Source organism: Protopterus annectens, chromosome 4.part1 (genome assembly GCF_019279795.1).
Source record: "Protopterus annectens isolate FY-2018-M chromosome 4.part1, PAN1.0, whole genome shotgun sequence".
Taxonomy (NCBI): Eukaryota; Metazoa; Chordata; order Ceratodontiformes; family Protopteridae; genus Protopterus; species Protopterus annectens.
Window position 1 is genome coordinate 3299006 of NC_056734.1, and position 23097 is coordinate 3322102.

At 45.7% G+C, this 23097-nt stretch overlaps 1 protein-coding gene across 1 annotated transcript in view; it reads left to right on the forward strand.

The window, feature by feature from the left end:
- NMD3 (NMD3 ribosome export adaptor) overlaps positions 1-23097 on the forward strand; it is a 761058-nt gene that overhangs the window by 366432 nt on the left and 371529 nt on the right. Inside the window, exon 9 of the mRNA XM_044069978.1 lies at positions 2424-2520. Coding sequence (XP_043925913.1) covers positions 2424-2520 — 97 coding nt within the window. The remainder of the gene's footprint in view (positions 1-2423; positions 2521-23097) is intronic.

The following is a 23097-nucleotide window of genomic DNA, read 5'->3' on the forward strand; positions in this document are numbered from 1 at the left end:
GCAGCAAGCTCAGATGAGTTCACAGCACATATAATAAAGATGCTGGGTGAGATCTGGAAGAAATGGCTTCTGAGGGTACTCGCAGCAGTGTAGAGAGAAAGGCATGTCCCGGACGACTGGAGAATAAGCATACTCGTGCCAGTATACAAGAACAAAGGGGGCATCCACAACTGTGGGCAGTACAGAGGAATCAAACTCCTATCACATTGTATGAAAGTTCTAGAGGATGACTGATAAACAGATATGCAGAGTAGTAGAATGTAAGATGGGCAGTTCAGATTCAGATCAAGATGCAGCACAACTGACCCAATGTTTACAGTGAGACAGATAGTTGAGAAGAAGCTAGAGATGAGAAAGGAGTCCAACTGTGCATTCCTAGAGTTGGAGAAAGCATATGACAAGGTCCCAAGAAAGCTGATCTGGGCAGTACTGTAGTTGCTCTACATCCCTGAAACATTGGTAGAATTAGTGCAGGCTATGTACAAGAATTAAGTCACTCAAGTATGAACAGTGTTCAGCCTCACAGAGCGGTTTCCAGTGGACGTGAGTGTACACGAGTTCAGATCTGAGCTCACTGCTATTCATACTGATGATGGATTACATTAGCAAACAGGTTGGAAGGGACAGATCAACAAAGCTGCTGTATGCAGATGATGTGGCATTGCAGGCAGACTCTGACCATGAACTCCAGCAAAGTATAGAGCAAAAGAATGCAAAACTGAAGGCACATGGGATGAAATTAAGCACAGATAAGACAGTGGTACTGGCAGCAAACTAGGAAAATCAGAAGAAGCTGAGATGTGAGATAGAAGGGAAGGTAGTGGAATAGATAAAATACCTTCAGGTGTCTAGGATAGGTGGTTGAGGAGAAGAGAAGTCTGAATGAAGAGGACAAAGCTAGAACCAGAGGGGCTGCAGCCAACTGGCATAGAGTGTCAGGTGTAATCTTATGACAGAAGAATGCTAAAGAAGTTGAAAAGTAAGGTGTACAAAACAGTGGTGCGACCATTACTACTGTATAGTACAGAAACCTGGGCAGTAGGGGCAGAACAGCTGAAAAAGCTAGAGGTGATGGAAATTAAGTGCCTGAGAAGGGTGGTAAGATGTACCGTGTGGAGCAGATGAAGAAAAGAGGACATAAGAGCACAAGCCAAACTAGCTGCAGTTGCAGAAAAGATCAAAGAGTGCAGATTGCAGTGGTTTGGACACATGCAGGAAAGCAGAAGACAATCTGGTGAAGATTTGGAACAGACAGGAAGAGAAGGTAAGAGGAAACGAGGATGTCCAGCAGAGGTGGATGGATTGTGTGAAAGAAGATCTGCGACAGTCTGGCATGAGTGTCAAAGAAGGCATGAGTGTGGCATTGCATTGAGAGAGATGGCGAAAGTTAACATGATTCCCAGACCCCATTGTAGAAAATGAGGTGGGGCTGATGATATATTATGCATCCGTATATAATATAGGTATATTTATTTATTTTTATATATATATATATATATATATATATATATATATATATATATATATATATATATAAAGAGAGTTTACTATTGAAATATTGAAACTGCATACATCGACCAGTCACATGGTCAGTCCGAAATGTGGAATCTGGAGCAGCGAAAATCCGGCCTGGTTGAAACTGAATACATTAACACTCGAAGTTCAATGTATTTGACATAGCAGGAGGTGACGTCCGTCACCCTTGCTGTGCAGCTTACCATATACCTTACATTCCATAGCCAATGGTATTTCCAGGTGGGCAAGCCCCCCCCCCTGCACCCCCACACCCCCTGCAAATTATATATACCAACTCTGAGAGCATGCTACATTGAAGAAACCGGTTAATTCCCTGTTCCTCACTGAACCTCTATCTCCGTGCACAGTGCCGAACTCAGATACTCAAACTACAGTACGTATTCGCTGTAGTGTAGTCGATGTATTTTGAGTTGGTGTTCTGCCCATTTGAAAACTGCTTTTCGACTGTGTGCAGGTTGACAGCAGTCACTTTGATTTTTCAGTAGTAAAAAACATATGTTGATAACCAGTTTTGAAGTTAGTAATAAAAGAAATTGTGAAAAGTATCCATATGTAATATGGTGGTAATCTTTCAAGTAAATCAGAGAGTAGAAACATTTAAATTATTTCCACAGTTTGGGTAAAGTCAGCGGTATTCACTTGGTGAGTGGGGAACTCAGAATTTAAATTAGAGCATCCACGGCAAAGAACAACTGATAGAAACAAACAATTTATTGAGCCATCTAGTCATGAAATCCTTACCTTTTGTGCAGCTGCTCATTTGTTCAAATTTGTAGGCACACAGAGCAACACTGTTTGCTGCCTTCTTGCTAGTGTAGTAAGTTAATAAAGTTGCTTCACATATGTATTTGCATTTTATGACTCATGTTCTTTGCCTCTACTTTCAGATGCAAAGCCTCACAGCGTCTGATCTCTCATGATGTTCACAGCAACACTTATAATTACAAAAGTACCTTTTCTGTTGAAATTGTTCCAGTGTGCAAGGTAATGTCTGTCTCCCAAGTAATTTATTTAATATACTGTGTATATAAAATAGAATGAATTGATAATGTAGTTCAAGGCAAACTCTCTGGTAACACTATGTGGTGAAGTAAATTCGTATGATTGAAGCTTTTTCTTCATGACCTTCTCTTCCAGTTTGATTCTTATAGTTGAGTACCTGGCCTGTCATGTTTCTTTTATTTATATCTTACTGAGGAACTTAAGAGTTGCAGAGAAAGTGCCAGGTTCCCCTTGATACAAAGACTCCATAATGTTATAGGTAAGCAGTGATCCAGATTACAGCATGTATATTGTATGGATGTACTGCAGAATAACTATTGTGGAACAACTTCATTGCATCTACGTGTAGGACTTGTTGCAGAAGTAATTATGAAAGTGTCATATTTGTGTAAAGGAAACCTCTTTTTGCTTACTTTTGTTTTATTGTAGCATGTTGTTATATTCTGTTTTCCCCATTGTCACTGGTAATATGGGTTATCATTTAGTTGTATATTCACTATGATTTAACATCAGTGATGGATGGTACTCTGCATGTGTTCAGCTGTTGTTGAGTAGGCACAGTAAGTGGTTAATCTGAATAAAGCATGTCATAGCCATTCTTATACAAATTAAAAGCCATCAGCAGTTTCTTACTTATTCTTAATGGAGTCACAGTCACTCATATTTGGAGGCATATGCATCAGATGTATTGTCTACTGTGCTTTGTACTTGAGGTAAAAATTTGTTGACTTTAGCAATGTCATGGTGAAAGAAGCTTGCTGACAGCTAAACTCTTCTGCCATCTCAAATATGGGAAAAGATGAAGTATTAGGTCAGCCTGGAGTGTATTTCAGTAAGTGTTTACGCTCTGCTGTGAAATAGGATCAGCAAATGCCACATTTGAATGGGAATGTAACAAGGGTTCACCTGCTGTTTCAGCAAATACTGTTATGACAGAGGCAGCTTGCTGAAACCACTTTGCATGATGGTGAAGTTTTCACTTTCCTCCTTTGTTATACAACCTTTCACTTTTCTCCACTGTTATGCAGCCTCTGAGTAGTTATACAAATCTGAGTGTGCAGGAGTTGTAAGGGAGCTTGGGCCCTGCAAAAAAAAAAAAAAAAAAGACTTAGAAATTCAATGGAAAGGGTTTCATTGAGTTTAATTTGGAGTTTTGGCATTTGTTTAAGCAGCAATCTGTTTAGTGACATGAATCCCATCTGAACAAATCATGTCCCAAGCAGGTCTAATTAGTGTCATCAATTTCTAACTTTTTATTGAGTTACAATAATACATTCTTTGGAGGTAGCTGTACCATATGTGCTGTTGTAGCCACTGTGCTTTGTATTCGGTGTAAATTCATCCTCATTCTGGACAGTTTAGTCTTGCCAAGGTGAAAGAAGCTGCAGTGTATGAGTTAACAGCTGAGCTCTGCCACTCCTACAAAAGAGGGGTATAGACTTGCAAAGTCCATCAGTTCATACATCTTTCAGTATGATTATTCAAATCGGTTTTGCTGTAGCTTATTTCAAATTAACTCCTCTCAACTTCAGCATTGATCATGATGTTCATTGCGTTACCCTGCTGCAGTCATCACACTTGGGTTAACCTGCCATCAGGCGGTCCCGCAGTCGGCCAGAGTTCCAAAGTCGTGGTCCGGCGTCGGTTGCTGCCACTTCTTCCCTGATGTCAGTGCGGCAGGGGTATACAAGAGGCATCCGATACCATTTTCTTCAGTCTTTCTTGCCGCGCGGTGCCCGAAGCAGAAGCAGTTCGCAAGTGCCGGTCAGCCGACACCTGAGATTTCCGAATCAAATTTCAGTCCGAAGTCTTCAATAAAGCTAAGTACCCCATTGGGGAACCTTTTCTTGCCTCAGTCTGATGTCAGAAAAAGTTAACAATTGCATTTCTTGTGGGAAGCAAATACCTCATAAGGACTTCCATTCTTATTGTATTCCTTGCCTAGGCCCAGACCACGACGTCACAGGTTGTCGGTTTTGTGCTACGTTTAATAAACGAACTATCAAACGCTGTTTTGACTTCGCACGACATTACTTTGGTTGGAAATTTAATTATATCATGCCGTCTGAGCAGCCGACGACTGGCATGCATAAAAAACGCAAAGATAAGGACAGGCAGCCTCGAACCAAGCCAGACTCAGAGGCCTCTGCTGGGCCTGTCGCCGGTTCTCCGGTTTTCATTGAGGTGCCTACGCAGCCCCTGATGACCACAGAATTGGAACCCCAGACAGCTTCGGATTCTCAAACGGAGTGTACTAGGCCGTCGCAGCCATCTTCATTAGGCCCTTCCGACACTGGAGCAGAAGGAGATCCCAGTGCAGTAGAAACACCTTCGGTTGCAGAAGTTGTCTTCAGACCGACTACACTCACCATTAAATCTTATGCTAAGCTTAAAACTCCATTAAAACCAAAAAAGACTGTACATCAGTCTCCAGTTCAAAGCCCCATGCCTAAGAAACAGATGCTTAAGATGGCTGAAGATTTGATTACCCTAATCAGGGATTCCCATCCCCCTCCAGATAAAAGGCCAAGACAAGAGGAGGATTGTGCTTCCTCTGACCAGGTTTCAGTTTTCTCAGATTCCTCTGAGGAACAGGATTACTCTTTTCCCCCTTATGAAGACTGATGCTGAAGACTCTATTCCCTCAGCATCCCCCCCCCTGAAGACTACTCCACTGGGAAGGCCAGGACTACTCTGATTCTAAGAAAAGGCTCCGAGAATTCCTTTTACTACCCCAGCAGAGACCACTTGCTATCCTTCCAGTTTTAGACATTGTGGATGAAGTTTACTTAGAGTCTAGTCTAAATCCTGACTCTCTACCTCCTGCTGTAGCCAAACCAGACGGATACTACAGAGTACCTGACTCACACAAATTCCTTTATAAAAGACCTGTTGCTGACCCAGAAACAAGTTCCCAGGGTCCCAAAGGGGCTAAAGCTTCTATGGCTAAAAATCCTGTACCCTCTGAAAGGGATTCCAGAGCCCTAGATAGATGGGGAAAGAAGGTATACACCTCAGCTACTCTGGCTATGAGAGCATTAAATTGTCAGTTTCACATGCTGAAATATCAGCAATTCCTAATGTCTCAATTAAAGCACAAAATGAGCACACATTTTGAACAGTCTGAATTCAAGGAAATGCAGGATCTGTTGCATGCAGCTGAACAGGTGGGCAAACATACTTTACAATGTGGATTTGATTCATTGGAAGCTTCCTGTAGAGCATATGTTACTGGGTCTGTCATACGTAGACATGCTTGGTTAAAAGAACAAACCCTACCTGATCATGTTAAAGCAAAATTATTGGATGCACCTTTACAGCAGGATGTCTTATTTGGTGTCAAAGCAGAAGAGGTTTTAAAGAAAATGGAGGATAAGGCAAAGTCTATGCAGACGGTCAAGAATTTTTTACAGGTACAACCCACTCATTTCCAGCTTCTGACAGATCACAGAGGGGCAAATACAGACGCCCAAGGGGCAGAGGTCAGTTACAAGGCCCTTACAAACCTCGCCAATGTGGTGTCGCTACCCAGAAAGGAGAAGACAGGCCCCAAGCTAGTAGAAGACAAATACAATGGCTTAACCCTCAAACTACCAAGCCAATCTCTCTTGGCAGCTCCCTTGGGAGGAAAATTAGCACTTTTTGCAGACAACTGGCACATCATCACAAAAGACAAATGGGTCCTAAACATTGTCTCACAATGATACAGATTCCACTTTCACACTTTGCCGAGGATAAAAGGAATGCCAAACCTGCCACCAAATCAATGGGCAGAGGCACAAAAACAAATTATAGCTCTCATGGACATGAGAGCCATTCAACAGGTACCTACACAGGAGCAAGGACAAGGATTTTACTCAAGACTCTTTCTAGTCTCCAGAAAGGACAAAGCATGGAGACCCATTCTGGATCTTTCAATTCTGAACACCTATCTGTAAGTACCAAAATTCAAGATGCTAACACTGCAGCAGCTTCTTCCCATGCTGGGCAAGAAGGCTTGGCTAGTAACGCTGGATCTCAAGAAGGCATACCTGCATGTCCCTATCAGACAAAATTGCAGAAGATACCTCCGCTTCATTGCAGGTTCAACCCATTATCAATTCTCTGCACTGCCCTTTGGCTTATCTACTGCACCCAGGGTCTTCACAAAATGCCTGGCACCAGTAATTGCATACTGCAGACAAAGAGGAATTCAAATATACCCATACCTGGACGACTGCCTTATTCAAGCAGAAAGCAAGGACATTCTTTTAAAGCATCTGGCGTTTGTCAAACACCTTTTAAGTTGCCTAGGGTACACAGTAAATGAAAAGAAATCAAAACTAGTGCCCTCACAGAACATAATATTCCTGGGTGCCAGCTTGAATACAACGGCTTATCTCACGCCAGACAAGCAACAACAGCTGACTCAATACTTCAAAATAATGGCAACAAAGACCCAACTCCCTGCAAGAAAAATTTTGCAGGCCTTGGGATTCATGGCATCTTGCATACTACTAATACCATTTGCAAAACTGCATATGAGGAAATTACAATGGTACTTGAAAAGCGTATGGACTCAACACAGCCACAGCTTGGAAACAATGATACCACTCATTCCCTGCCTACAACAGGAGTTTCTATGCTGGGTACAAGCATGTCACCTCAACAAGGGTCAGCCTTTCACCTTACCCACAGCCAGTCAAACTATGACAACAGATGCATCGGACTATGCCTGGGGAGCACACATGGCAGGACAGTGCATTCAGGGCAAATGGACTACAGATCAAAGACATCTGCATATCAATCAAAAAGAAATGCTAGCTGTACAGAATGCCCTAACAGCTTTTAAGGACCTCTTACACCCAGGACAACTAATAATAAAGACGGACAATACCACAGTAATGTGGTACATAAACAAGCAAGGGGGGCACACATTCCTACCCTCTATGCAGGCAAGCAATGACCTTGTGGAACACAGCACTGCCTTACCAAGTTAAACTACAAGCACAGTTCCTGCCAGGAAAGAAAAACACATTGGCAGATGACCTAATCCGAAACATCATGGATCCCCACGAGTGGAAACTAGATCCACAAGTATTTGCAATGATAACTCAAAAATGGGGACGCCCAGACATAGATCTGTTTGCCAGCCCCCAAAAAATACCAACTTCAAAAATTTTGCACAAGGACATTCCACCCACAAGTTTGGAAAGTGGATGCCCTCTCATTCAGCTGGAAAACATTAATAGTGTATGCCTTTCCTCCACTGCCTCTTCTAGCAAAGGTGCTGCTGAAAGTCAGATTAGAGAGGCCACAAATGATACTCATTGCACCAGACTGGCCACGCCAGCACTGGTATCCATTTCTAAGGAACATGGCCCACCATGGATTTTACCACAAATTCCTCACCTGCTCACCAAGCGGGACAATCAGACTCTCTACACAGCCAGCTCAAGACTTTAAACATGGCTGCATGGCAAATTACCTAAACAACCAGCCAGCACCTCTATCCAAAACTGTTATGGATGTCATCCTGGAGGCCAGGAGGCCCAGCACCAGGAAAGCCTATTCAGACAAATGGAAAAGATTTTGCGCCTGGAACCAGGCTAAAGACCAAAATCCCCTTGATCCAAACATTCCTCAGATTCTGCAATATTTAACTGAGATGTTGCACAAAGGACTTTCCTTTTCATCTGTTAAGATCCACGCCTCAGCAATTTCAGCTCATTACAACACGGATCCTCCTTTATTTTTACATCCACTCCTAAGACAGTACCTCGGAGGGGCTAAGAACATAAGACCGCCCAGGAGAGCACTAACACCTACTTGGGACCTCAACTTTGTTCTGGAAAAGCTTACATGGCCGCCCTTTGAAGCAGCTTTTTCAGCCGATTTAAAGTTTTTTTCATGGAAAACTGCCCTGCTGCTAGCAATAACTTCAGCTAGAAGAGTCTCAGAGCTACAGGCACTAATGGCGGTGGAGCCTTTCCTAATTTTTCATCAAGACAGAGTCTCTCTACGAACTAACCCTTCCTTTATGCCAAAGGTGATATCCAGTGTGGCCCTAAACCAAACCATTCATTTACCCACCTTTTTTCCAAACCCCCAGAACAAAGGAGAAAGACTCCTGCACTGTTTGGCCAATCACAGGCAATTACATTACTACTTGGATAAAACTAAGGCTTTCAGAAAATTTGACCAGCTCTTTGTAGCCTATGCTGCAGGATCACAAGGAAAAGCTATCTTAAAACAGACCATTTCAAAATGGATAGGACATTGCATACGTTTCTGCTACACACATCATGGGAAACCGGTACCTGCAAGCATTAGGTCCCACTCCACCAGGGCTACAGCTACATCAGTAGCCTTTCTCAGTGGGGTGCCAACCAAGGATATTCTGGAAGCTGCAACTTGGAGTTCAGTGCACACCTTCACCAAACACTATCACTTACCTCTATATTCTAAGACTAGAGCTGGCTTTGCCTACTAGCTTCTTCTAACCCTGTTTAACTCCACCGCCCATCCTTAGCTTTGGGATTCAACCCAAGTGTGATGACTGCAGCAGGGTAACACGATGAACATAGTGCAGTTTTGTACCTACCATAAATGTAGATGTTCGAGTGTTCACCCTGCTACAGTCCAGGTTACCCTCTCCTCCATCCCCTCTGACCTAGCTGAACCTTTCTATCTGATACAACCTTTGTGGTGTATTTGCTTGTAGCTGAAGGTATGCTTTGTAATTTCATTACATGTTTTATTGGCAATAGGTAGTGACCACCTACTGGGGGGCACCTGACATCTGGGGCAAGAAAAACTGAAGAAAATGGCGTCTGATGCCTCTTATATACCCCTGCTGCACTGACGTCAGGGAAGAAGCGACAGCAACCGACGCCGGACCAAGACTTTGGAACTCTGGCCGACTGCGGGACCGCCTGACGGCAGGATAACCCAAGTGTGATGACTGCAGCAGGGTGAACACTCGAACATCTACATTTATGGCAGGTACAAAACTGTACTTTTTGCTTCAGGCCTAGAGCTGTACTTTAGTGGGCCACATGAGTGTTTTATCTAGAGCAATCACAAACCACAAGTAGCACATAGAAACCATGTGTATATTCATAATACTGCATTTGTGGCATTCGTTACTGCGATTAAATAACTCAAAATGTGTTATAATACTTTTGAATGAGGGAGCCAAGCAAAAGCTTTACTTTTTTCAGTTTAAATCATTTTGTTGCGTTCCTTTTTTAAATCGGCAAGCAATCATTGTCCACTTTCGCAACAGAGATACATTACTCACCTCATTAGCTCAAGTGCTCCCAGGTACAAACACATTAAGGTAGTCAATGACTAGACATAAAATACCAAAGTTTTAAAAATGGTAGTCTGATATTTATTATCTAACCATTTAGAAGGTAATGGGATCAGTTTCCCATCATGGTTCTAAAAACCCAAAAGACTTGGAGAAATTAAAGACAAAGAAGATAAACTTTGTGAAAAAAGTGAGCCTTCAAGGACTACTTAAAACTGCCCACAGCAGTGCATTCCTACAGCTGCCCAAGGTAGTAAGCACCACTGGAGTTGTGTCGGTTAAGAAAAAGTCTGTATGACGAAAGGTTCTGTATGCATCGTGGGAACCACTGACACCAGAAAAGTTAGTCTGCTGGTTTAGAACTAGCATCTCTCTGAGATGAGCAGAATCCATATCATGTAGAGCTAAGTATGCAAGGTCTAAAACATTATGCATCAGCCTAATAAGTGCCGTCAGTCATTGCAGACTCCATAGTGCAGGGAAGTTGTATAGACATTGTGGAGTTTCCTGTCGTATTCCTGATTGTAGAGTTTTGAGCACACAGCATTCCTTTCAGGGTCATTGGCAGGGAGTCCTTGGTGAAAGCATTGCATCAGTCTTAGTGTAAGGAGATTAGAGATTGAATGACAATTGTAACGTCTTCATTTGGAATTGGTTACTTACTGTGGGAGTTGTTCCTCAGATATAAAGTTTATATTTTGCAGATGTTGCTATCTGGTCTCTGAATAACATTGGCTTACTAAGGATTTCACCTAGTCTAGTCACAAACTCCAGATTATTTCCACCACATCCTTATAAGGGTCATGTCTAGGAGCAATAGGGCATTGTTTACATGCATGGTCATCGCCATAGTCTTGGTGACTAATCCTTAGCTGTTTATCACTTCTAGTTCACATTATATTACTTTTATGAGAATTAAGGGTTGGCATTTGTTCCTGAGGAAAGGAGACACATAGTTGACGTCTTGCACATGAGTGCTATGGTAAACTTCTTGAAAATGCCTTCTTGAAGTGGAAGCACATACAATATGAAGCAACAGCTGACCAAGCTAGAGACAAGTAGAATATTGGACTGGGTGAACAAGAGTCTTCTATGCCGTTTTGTCTGTTAGAGCCTTTCACAAAGTCTATGTCTAGGCTCCAGTTGTCCTTTAGTGGATCAGGCACCAGGAAAGCTTTCAGGCCTCCTGTGGTTTGGGTTGAGGAGCTACATAAGGTTCTGTTTGTGATCTCTACAGTGGACAGTCATGTGGCTTGTTTCAGTTTTGACTGTGCTGATGTTGAAGATATGCATTAGGTTCAAGCATGTACCTGAATGGAATGGAGTAGCTGAGGGACGTGTACCTTAAGGATGAGCTCAGGTAGTTCATCATGGACAAGCCCCCATACATGGAGAGTGGTTCTTTTCAGCTAGCCTTCACAACTCTTGGTAGGTGATCTTTTAAAGGGTAAATGGGCACCCTCTGTGATGGAGGACCGTCAGACTTCTCGTGATGCTTCCCTTCTTTTTCATCTAAGCCTAGGCAAGTCTAAAAAAGACTCCTTGTAGCTGCCAAGCAGCATGTTTGTGCTGACAGTGCACCCCAGAAGTACAGCTCCACTGGCTGCAAAGTCGTAATACTGCCTAACTTGTAGGAGTGTCAGTGGAGTATTAGTTCTCTAAGTTTGTTCTAGGTTTGGAGGCTAACAAAATCCCACTGGATTTCTGATGTGGTCTCAGATTTCTATGTTGTAGAGACATTAGATCCCCCAAAAGGGTTTTGATTAGAGATGAAGATATCTTCACAGTGCTACTGGGAGAGGCCCAGATTCTGCACTTCAAAGGAACCATGGAGGTTCCATTTTCATAGTGATGGAAAATTCTCTTCTCTTGGTTTCTAAAAGAAAGAAGGCTTTATCCTTTCTGAACCTCAGTGGCTTCACTGAGCACACGTGTTATGTCGAGTTCCAGGTTACTCTTCAAACTGTCCTATCCCTGCTTCACATGACGTCTGGATGATGGTGTTAGACATGATGTGTACCTTCTACCACATCACTCTGGAATCCACAAAGAAAGTTCTGTTAATGCACTGAGTGGGCACCACTTTCAGTACAGAGTGGTGTGGTTTTTCTCTTACTCCCAGGGTATTCATAAATTTGTTAAAAATAGTGGTGGATGCCTTTCAGGAAAAGAGAACTGTGTTCTCTTGTATGAATAGATAGCTTTCTGATGGTCTTGGTGAGGAATTTACTTGTTAGTGGTAGTGCCATGGAGCACCCTTAGCTGCAATTCATGGAATGAACAGACTGGGAGAATTTTCTATGATCTCATCTCAACTGATCATCTTCACCTTCTCACATTTGGTCATGCCATTATCTGCAGCTTTTGCCCGTGGAGATTGACCAGGAGGCCATGATCTTGGCACACAGCAGATTGTCTGGGTTTGGACCCTCCATGTTTTGGTTCATGACGGTCTTTGGCTAGGTATGGCAAGCCAGTGCCTAAGGGCATTAGGCCACATTCAACCAGAGCTGCAGCCACTTCAGCAGCCTTTCTTAGGGGAGTACCAACCCAGGACATTTTAGAGGCTGCTACTTGGAGTTCAGTGCACACCTTTACAAAGCACTATCATCTTCCACTCTACTCTAAATGCAGGGCAGGATTTGCCACTGCAGTTCTACAGGGCCTCGTAGCCGCTCATAATGCTGTTTAGCTCCAGCCTCCCATCCATAGCTTTGGGACTCTACCCAAATTTAATGACTGCAACAGTGAAACACGAAGAACATAGTACAGTTGTGTACAGTTACCATAAATGTAGATGTTGGAGTGTATTCACTGTTGCAGTCCGGGCTGATTACTACAGCCTATGTGGTGTATTTGCTTGTAGATGAATTTGCTTGTAGATGATATATATATATATATATATATATATATATATATATATATATATATATATATATATATATATTTTGGCTACCCTTTTAGGGGGCACCTGACATCTGGGGCAAGAAAAACTAAAGAAAATGGCGTCGACCGCATCTGTTATACCCCTGACAACCTGACGTCAGGGAAGGGGTGACAGCAGCCGAAGCAGGACCCAGGACTTTGGAATTCAGGCCAACTGAGGGCAACCTGCCAGCAGGATTACCCATATGTAATGACTGCAACAGTGAATACACTCTAGCATCTACATTTATGGTAAGTGTACACAACTGTACTTTGCCTGGTTGGGCAGTGGGTGAAGGAGACTATTACCACTGACGCCTCAGATAAAGCTTGGGGCACTCACTTAGAAGGCAAGTGCACCCAGTGTCTTTTGGATGCCCAGCACCTTTCCTTACACATCAACCAGAAGGAAATGATGGCAGTGCAAAAGGCTCTGACATCCTTCAAACTCCATCTCAAGCCAGGGGTTCTCCTTATCAAAACAGACAACACCACAGTAATGTGGTACATCAACAAACGGGGAGGGACCCAATCTTACCGTATGTGCAGGCTAGCCATGATCCTCTGGCTGACAGCCTCTTCCATGGGGCTACACTTGGTAGCCCATTACCTCCCAGGGATCAACAACACCCTGGCAGACCACTTAAGCAGAAACTTATTGGACCCCCAAAAATTGCAGCTCCACAGAAAAATCTTCTTACAAATCACTCAGGCGTGGGGGATTCCGGAGGTGGATCTGTTTGCTTCCCACCTCAACCATCAGCTGAAAAAAGTCTGTACCAGGGAGTATCACCACCTAGCGTGGTAGGTGGATGCCTTGACCTTCCCCTGAAGCACCCTCTCTGTGTATACATTCCCTCCTCTGCCTCTTATTCCCAAGCTACTGATCAAAATAAGGGAGGAGAGACCAAAGGCCATCCTCATTGCTCCAGATTGGTCCAGGCAACATTGGTACCACTTACTGCACTGCCTGACCTTATAGCCTCCCAGGCAGCTTCACCTGATGTCAGACCTCAACTCGGGTGGGGGGGGGTGCTGCACCCAGACTTGCAGACTCTCAAACTATCAGCATGGCTAATACTCTAAAGGTAAACAAAGGGACTCTTGTTAAACTGGTCCTAGACATTATCACAGAGACCAGAAGGCCCAGCACCGGAAAATCCTACACAGGAAAATGGAAAAGATTCTGCTCCTGGAGCCAGTCCAGAGTGTGCAGTTCCTCACAACCTTCTATCCGTCTTATCCTGGACTACCTAGTGGAGCTACTTAATAGTGGCCTCTCCTTCTCTTCTATTAAAATCCATGCCTCAGCAGTTTCGGCTCATTTTGATACAGAACAGCCCCTGTTCTCCCATCCTTTGATTAAACAGTTCCTCAGAGGGTTTCTAATATCAGGCCTCCCAGAAGGCCACTCACTCCAGCCTGGGACCTGAATTATGTTTTGGAAAAACTAACTTTACCGCCCTTTGAACCTGCTGCTTTACCAGAGCTAAGATGCCTCTCCTGGAAGACTGCTTTTCTCCTAGCTATCACCTCAGCCAGAAGGGTTTCAGGACTTCAGGCACTGATGGCCATTGAGCCCTTCATCATCTTCCATGCAGACAAGGTCTCCTTGAGGACTAATCCCTCCTTTATGCCCAAGGTGGTATCTGAAGTAACTCTCAACCAGGTCATACATCTACCCACCTTCTTTCCTAACCCTCAAAACAAGGGGGAAATAATTCTGCACACACTAGATGCGCACAGACAGTGCATATACTATCTGGACCGTACTAAACCCTTCAGGAAAACAGACCAACTACTTGTCAGCTTTGCCCCAGGGGCAGAGGGGAAGCCCATTTCCAAACAAACCATTTCCAAATGGATATCGCACTGTATCCATTTCTGCTATAGATTGCATGGGAACCCCCCCCCCCACCAGTCTATCCAAACCCATTCCACTAGGGCAGCCTCCACTTCCACAGCATTCCTCAGAGGAGCTCCCACCAGGGACATCCTGGGAGCTGCCACCTGGACTTCTGTCCATACCTTTACCAGCCACCTACCTCTATTTTCTAAGGCTAGGGCAGGGTTTGCCTCTGCAGTTCTGCAGGGCACGCTGACCATTTCTAGGTCTCTTACTAACCCTACCACCCTTCTCCTCAGCTTTGGGAATCCTCCCACAGGTGATGACTACAACAGGGAAACACAAAGAACATAGTACAGTTGTGTACACTTACCATAGATGTCGATGTTCGAGTGTATTTACTGTTGCAGTCCTGGTTTCCCACCCTCCTTCCCTCATGTATCTTCATTCTTTAGGAAGACATAAGTTTCTTATGGTGGCTTTTGGCCACCTTTACCATATTTACTTGGGCCTCTAACTGGTTAGGGCAAGAAAAACTGATGTAATGGTGTCGGCTGCCTTCCTTTATAGCACTGACATCCTGACATCAGGCAGCAAGCAATAGCAGACGATGCAGAAAATCATTGACTCTGGTATTCGGGCCGGCCGAGGTCTACCACAACAAGGATAACCCACAGATGATAACTGCAACAGTGAACATCTACTTTTATGTAAGTGTACACAACTGTACTTTCTTGCCACTCCCAACACCTCCAGTAAGATTGATCCTCAAAGCGTTGGGTTTGATGGCTTCCACTGTAACTTTGATTCCCACAACTTGCTTACACATCAGAGTCCTCCAATGGACTCTAGCGGTGCAGTGGTCCTTTCATCATTATTCCATGAGTCACCCCATAAAATGGTCTTGAGTGTGCAGAATTTCTCTTCTTTTATAAGTCCACTCAGAAGAAATTGAGCGAGGGTTTCCATTTTTACTTCCTCCCCCCAGCACCACATTGACCACGGGCACCTCCCAATCAGTGCGGGGGAGCATTACTTGGTATGGATGGTCCAAGGCACATGGTCAACACGAGACAAGTTTGGATATCAACATTCTGGAGATGAGAGTGGTGTTTCTAGTGTTGCAAGCATTTCAGAGCTTTCTCTCTCTAGGGACTACTGCCGTACAAATGGACAACAAGTCAATAGTGTTATACATCAACAAACGGGGGAACCAGATCTTTACCCCCTTCATCTAGAAGCATAGAGGGTTTGGCAGTGGATGATCTCTTCCATCCGTTTCCTAGTAGCAATGCATATACTGGGGAAGTCCAAAATTCTAGCAGACGGGCTCAGCAGAATCATCCTCATGCCTCACAAGTGGTCTCTCAAACAATTCCATGGAAAACATGATTTTCCACAAGTGGGAGTCAACCTTGCTGTGACCTTTTTGTTTCCCCCCTCCAACAACAAATGCAGCAGGTCCGTTGCTGTGAAAAAACAAGAATGTGCTCCCTTGTGGCCCTGGCAGGTGTGGTTCCCCTTATTTTGGTCTCGCCTAATACGTCTTCCTTGGACTCTAGATCCCAATCCAGACTGCCTATCTCACCCATCAGGACAGATTCACCCAGGTCTTGTAGGCCTCAAACTGACTGCTTAGTTTCTCCATTTCCAGTGATGGCTAGACATTCCAAGCTTTTTTCTCCAGTTCAAAAAATGTTGATAACTTCCCATAAACCTTCTGCTAGAAAAACCTACAAGAGTAAATGTAAACAATTCACTATTTAGGCTCATCAGAAACAATTCGATCCCTTCGCTGCTCCCATCCAAGCAGTACTGGATTTCCTTGCCTCAGTTTTTCAAGATGGAGTTTTTCCTGCTATTATAGGGGATAATGTTTCCTCTTTAACAGCATCTAAATTGTGTAAAGTATTTCGTAGGGGTATCTTCTTGCTTAGACCTCCAGTAAAGGACCCCACTCCATCTTGGAATCTCACCATGGTTTTACAAGCTTTAGTGCACTCCCCTTTTGAACCATCCATCAAGGAGCTCAAATTTCTTTCTTGGAAAACTGGGTTTTTGGTAGGTATAACTTCTGCCAGACAAGTATCGGAACTACAAGCACAATCTTCCAAACCACCGTATTTTGATTTTTCACAAAGATATAGTTATCTTGTGTGCAAGTCCTTCCTTTTTACCAAAAGTTGCCTCTGAAAATAGTGTGTCAGGTCATCAATTTACCAGTTTTCTTCCCTAATTTTGAAGATAAGGGAGAATACATCCTTCATCTTGATGTACATAGACAACTGTGTTTCTACCTGGATAGAACAGAAACATTCAGAAAATCTGATCAACTATTTCTTTCTTTTACCAATTTAAGATTGGGAAGGCTAGTCTAGTCTCTTACGACTACTCAAGCCAAATGGATAACAGATTGCATCACCTATGTCTACTCTTCAAAAGGTATTGCATTACCTAGACAATTGAAAGCACACCCAGCCAGGTCAGTGCAGTGTCTACTTCAGCAACTTTTTGGTGTAAAGCCTCTATTGATGATATTTGTTCAGCTGCCTCCCAATCAAATAGCTGTACCTTTATTGCGCATTGCAAATTAGATATCATTTCCAGGAATAGAGCTGCTTTTGCTTCTGTGTTGCCCTGGAATATCCTTCTACGAGGGCCACCCAAGGTTACTGTAGCTGAGGACTCAGTTCCATTGGGTAAAGAACAAATAAAAATGACATCAAATAAAGAAGTTATATACTCGCCATAAAGTTCCATCTGTGTTGTCCAGTTTCATTCTTCCTCAACTCCCCCTTTCTCCCTGTCTTTCTTCTCTTGGGAGAGACTTAATAGAAGTGTTGATCTGAAGTAGTTAACTTCATTTGATCAGCAGCCTGTGGGTATCGGATCCGTCCTGGATCCAAGCCGGCAGCTTACCAAGCTAGAGATCTGAGCTCCAAGCTCTTCCCCCTTACCCATAATACCCTGCCAGTCCCCAGATCTCGTTTGCCGCAGCTTCTATAAGCACGACTGATGAGCTCTTGGCTATTAGGTAAGAGAAAGTGTAGGAATTACTCTAAATTTTCACCTTAAATTGCAGTTTAAGTGTGTGTGTGTGCGTTTTAGATCCCTTGGGTAGTTTAATTTAGTTTAAATTAGTTTAATTTAATTTTAGTGTATTCCCCTTCCCCTTATCTGTGTGTTGGGGAGTGTGCTTGTGTTTGTCATGGCCGAAGGCCCTAAGGCCATTTTTCCCAAATGCTCTGAGTGTGGTCATAAGCTGTCCCCAGCCGATGGCCACACTCAGTGCGTTCTTTGCCTGGGGGTCGCACATGTAACATCAGACTGCCAGATTTGTGCTGCCTTTAACCCCCGGGCTTTGAGAGACAGGAGGAACAAGTTAATCCTAGCGGGTCTCTTATCCGTGGATTCTACTTCTTCCTCCTCTCCCTCAGTGGCGCTAGTCGTGGCTGCTGCTGTTCAGCCATCAGTTCCTCCTCCACTGGCTGGGACTCTACCTCCCACTGTATACCAGGGAGAGAGGGACTCTGCTAAAAAAGAGAAGAGGCATAGAGAGAGGGAGAAAGAGAGAGACAGAGAAAGGCATAAGAGTTGCAAGCGGCGGGCTGACTCAGCCCCTTCGGCCCCGCCGGCTAAGCAGCTCTGTTCCCCCTTAAAGGTCCCCGGGTCCTCCCCCACAGCTCCGTTCCCCACGTTTCTCTCCGGAGCCGGAGGAGGAGTCCCGGTCACCTTCGAGGTCGTCCATGCGGCCTTCCCGGACGGCCTCGGCGACCTCTTCTAGGTCTACGAGGAGTCTTTCCAACACAGACATGGATCGGATGATGCGTTGCTTCCGTCAGGCCCAGATGCAGATGGGAGTGCTCTTGCCTCCCCCCCTCCGGGGGGAGCTCAGCCCCCTTTATTTGCCCCCATTGCTCCTTCTCCATTATCGGGTTTCAGAGCTGTCGGAGTCGGGGCGTCGGCACCAATAGTAATCGCTACTTTGCCGGCCTTTCCCTCGAGTTTATCGGGTCCTTTTTCGGATCCGAGCTCTCAGGGCTGAGAGCAGAGCTTCAGATCCACAGGGGTAAGTGTGTCTTCGGCTCCGATGCAGTCGGAACACACTTACCTTTTAGGTCCAATCACTCCGGTGCCGGTCCACACGTCGTATCCGAGGGGGTCTGCTCTCTGATCCCAGGGAGAGTGGTTCACCTTCGGCTTTCGACGTGATGGAGAGAGTGCTCTCGAAGGGTTCAAAGTCCCCGGTTCGTGCTACTGATCCACCTGCCATTCCCTCGCAGATGGGCCTGTCTTCTATCATCCGGCCCCAAGGACAGCCTGCGTCTATGCCCCAGCTAGTTCCTGCAGACGAGCATGACCCCGTTGGTGAGCCCTCCTCGGACAGTCCCGCCGAGGAGGTCCCTCACAAACGAAAGTGTAAAAGGAGGCACTTGGACTCCCCCGAGTCCCTCACGGAAGACACCGACTTGGAGGAAGGGGAAGGTTCCCCCAGGTCATCCCCCGAGGACATCTCCTTGGAGACATTATGGAGATGCGCATTTGAGGGGGGTGGTCAGCCCAGAAGCCTTCCTCGGATGAGTCTGTGTTTCTGGAGGCGTTTGACGCAGGCCCGTCTACCTCTTGGGTGTCCCCTTCGGCCGATGCCCTGGTAGACCTAATTACTACCAGGGCATGGAAGGAGCCGGACTCTGTGGAGCCAGTTCCTAGGAGACCAGACAAAATCCTTAGCCCACCCCCACAGACAAGCCAGCGTGGAGTAAAGATGCCATGGTGGTGGCGGCTGCCACCAAGAAGGAACTGGCGCAGGAAAGTTCCTCGGTCTATCCTCCCGACAAGGAGTCTTGGACGATGGATTGCATCGGAAAGCGGATGTTTGCTTTAGCCACCTTTTCCATAAGGGCGCTGAATTACTTGGCACACGTGATTAGGCTTCAGCGGGATCTTATAAAAGAGTACGCTGGGTCTCCCCTGGAGTCCATGGCAGCCGAGGACAAACTAACTTTCTCGGCTCGCATGGCCACTCTAAAATCGATATCCAACACTTCTATGCAGCTTCTCTCCCATGCCACGGAGGGGACGGCTAGAGCCAGTGGAGCAGGTATCGCCTTACAGCGTCATGCCTGGCTCCGACTTTGCGACTTTCCGGCGCTTCAAGGCGTCCTTCACGAACACTCCCTTTGACAGTTCTACGCTGTTTGGCAAGACTGTCCGCGATACGCTGCTCCAGAACGAGAAAGACGGGAAGACGCTGTCTGCTGTCGGAATCTGCTTCTCGGCTCCTCAAAGGTCCTTTTCCTGGAACCGGAAGTCTCAGCAGTCCCGTCCCGCTCCGGACCCTTTGTCCTTCAGGGGCAGGGGAGGACAAGGTGGATGCCGGCCCAGAGGCAGAGGGAGGGGGCCGAAGAATTTCGGGTCGAGGGAACCTTTCTCCGACCGACCCGCGCAGCAGCCCTGAGGGGTTGCCAGACTGCTCCTCTCTGGAGGCAGTCGGGGGGCATTTCTCAGAACATCTAGCAGATTGGGAGTCCATCACTACAGATCACTGGGTGCTCCGAATAATATCCAGAGGTTACTCTATCCCCTTCATAAATTTTCCCCCTCTGTTGAGGCGCCTCCCCGATGTTCCACCCAGTCAGATGGAGGCGGTGGCTTCAGAAATAATGGAGCTGCTAAGAAAAAAGGCCATCCAGCATGTCCCCCCAGGACAGTCCGGGTCGGGCAATTACTCTAGGTTCTTTTTGGTGCCAAAAAAGACTGGGGACTTAAGACCAATTCTCCACCTGTCAGCTTTGAACCTGATCATTGCCAAGGAGAAATTCGGATGGTCACTCTTAAATCTGTTCTCCCCCACCTGCAGGAGAATGACTGGATGTGCTCCATAGACCTCAAGGATGCGTACTACCACATTCTCATGGACAGGCGATCCAGGAGGTTTTTCTGCTTTCGACTGGGGGCCAGTCATTATCAGTTCAGGGTCCTCCCTTTTGGCCTCAACACAGCCCCCAGGGTGTTCACCAAGGTCATGGCAGTTGTAGCGGCCCACCTGAGACTTCAGGGAATACAGGTCTTTTCGTACCTGGACGACTGGCTCCTCGCCACCTCCATCAGACATCTACTATGCTCAGCCAGGGATTGCTTCCTTCTCTTGGCCCGTCAGTTGGGGATCACCATAAATTACAAAAAATCATCCCTTCTCCCTGTTCAGGTCCTGGATTTCATAGTGGCCAGAACAGTCACACTTCAGTCCAAGGCTTTTTTGACAGCAGACAGACTCCGCACCTTAACTCTCCAAGTATTAGCACTTCTACAATCTCCGGCCCCACCAGTGGAATTAGCCCTAGGGTCCATGGCAGCTGTTATCAACCTTTCGCCACTAGCCTGCTTGAACATGAGGGTTCTTCAATGGACCTTACATGTCCAGTGGTCCATCCTTCGACATCCGTTGGACTCCCCGATTCCCCTCAGCAGAGTTTGCAGGGACTTCCTACTTTGATGGCTCCATTCCCGAGATCTTCGGGAAGGGCGATCATTTTTGATGCCTCAACCCCAAGCCACGTTGACCATGGATGCTTCTCGCCTGGGGTGGGGGGTGGGCATTGCATGGGTAGAACTGTCCAAGGCACGTAGACTCCAATAGTGACCGTTCTGCATATCAGTGTTCTGGAGATGAGGGCGGTGCTTCTAGCGTTGCAGGCTCTCCATGCCCTTCTTCCTCTGGGGACTATTGCAATTCAGACAGACAACATGTCGGTGGTTTGGTACGTCAGCAAACAGGGGGGACCAGGTCTTACCCTCTTTGTCAAGAGGCCATGAGAGTTTGGGAGTGGGCGATATCCACCAACCGTTTTCTGCTGGCAATGCACATTCCGGGTCGGTCCAACATTCTAGCGGACAAGCTGAGTCGAACTATCCTCTTGCCTTACGAGTGGACTCAGAACCCCTTAGCGAAACAGATCTTCCGCAGATGGGGTAAGCCTTGCTGCAATCTCTTCGTATCGCCTTCGAACGCAAAGTGCAGCGAGTTTTTCGCTCTAATTCCCCTGCCGGGGGAGAACCCCAGAGACGCTCTAGTTCATGCTTGGCCATCCAGTCTTCTTTATGCTTATCCTCCTCTCCCGTTAATGACAAAATTCCTGCAGAAAGCTTGTCAGTTCGGGAGCAAGCTGATCCTCATAGCCCCATTCTGGCCTTGTTAAACCTGGTTCCTGTACCTACGGTCTCGCCTCATAGCTCCTCCTTGGATCCCGTTCCAGATCTGATTTCTCATCCTTCGGGATTGGAAACTCCAAATCTGGACGACCTCAAGCTCATGGCTTGGTTGATCCAGTTCCGTTAGTGGCTAGGACACCCGGTATCTCGTCCCCTGTTAAATCCATCCTGGTGGCAGCGCATAAGCCTTCTACCAGGAAGGTCTACAACAGTAAATGGAAACGTTTTCCATCTGGGCCCGACATAGGGATTTGGACCCTTTTACGTCTCCCATTCCAGCAGTACTTGAATTTCTGTCTCACATTTTCCATCAAGGCGCCAGTTCTTCTACTGTGAAGGTTCAGATGGCAGCCATTTCCTACTTCCACATCGGGGACAATCTTGGGCTTCCACTAAGACCAGTGGGACCTAACGTTAGTTCTTCAGGCTCTAACTGGTCCACCTTTTGAGCCTGCAGCTGCTGTTGACTTAAAGTTCTTATCTTGGAAAACTGCCTTCTTAATTGCTATTACCTCAGCTAGAAGGGTATCTGAACTTCAGGCCCTTTGTACTAAACCCCCCGTATCTGGTCTTCCATAAGGACAGGGTATTTCTCAGGACTAATCCTTCCTTCTTACCTAAAGTGGCTTCCGAGGCTAATATCAACTAATCCATTAATTTGCCTGTTTTCTTCCCCAACTATCAGAACAAAGGGGAGTACAGATTGCATTCGTTAGATGTGCATAGACAATTGCACTTTTACTTGCACAGGACAGCTGCCTCTCGCAAGTCGGAGCAGCTTTTCATTTCGTTTGCTAAGCCATCCTTGGGTAAACCAGTTACGAAGGTGATATCCCACTGCATCTTGCTTACGTACAAAATTTCTGGTCGGCCGGAGCCCTTGGGGGTTCATGCTCACTCTACCCATTCTATGGCTACTTATGCCACGTTTTGGTCAAGAGTTCCCTTAGATGACATCTGTTCTGCGGCCACTTGAACTTCTTCTCATACCTTCATTTCGCACTATAAACTAGATCTGATATCCAGAGGGAGGGCAGCCTTTGGCTCTGCAGTGCTCCAGAATATTCTTCCTTGAGGACCTCCCAAGTTTTTTGGTAGCTGGGGACTATGTCCCACAGGTTGCTGATCAAATGAAGTTAACTACTTCAGATAAAGAAGTTATGTACTCACCATGATGTTCCATCTGCGTAGGTAACTTCATTTGTCAGCAACCGACCCCCCCCCTCCTTCCCCCTAACCTGTTTTTTCATTACCTGAATGATAGAATGTTTTACTTCTGTTA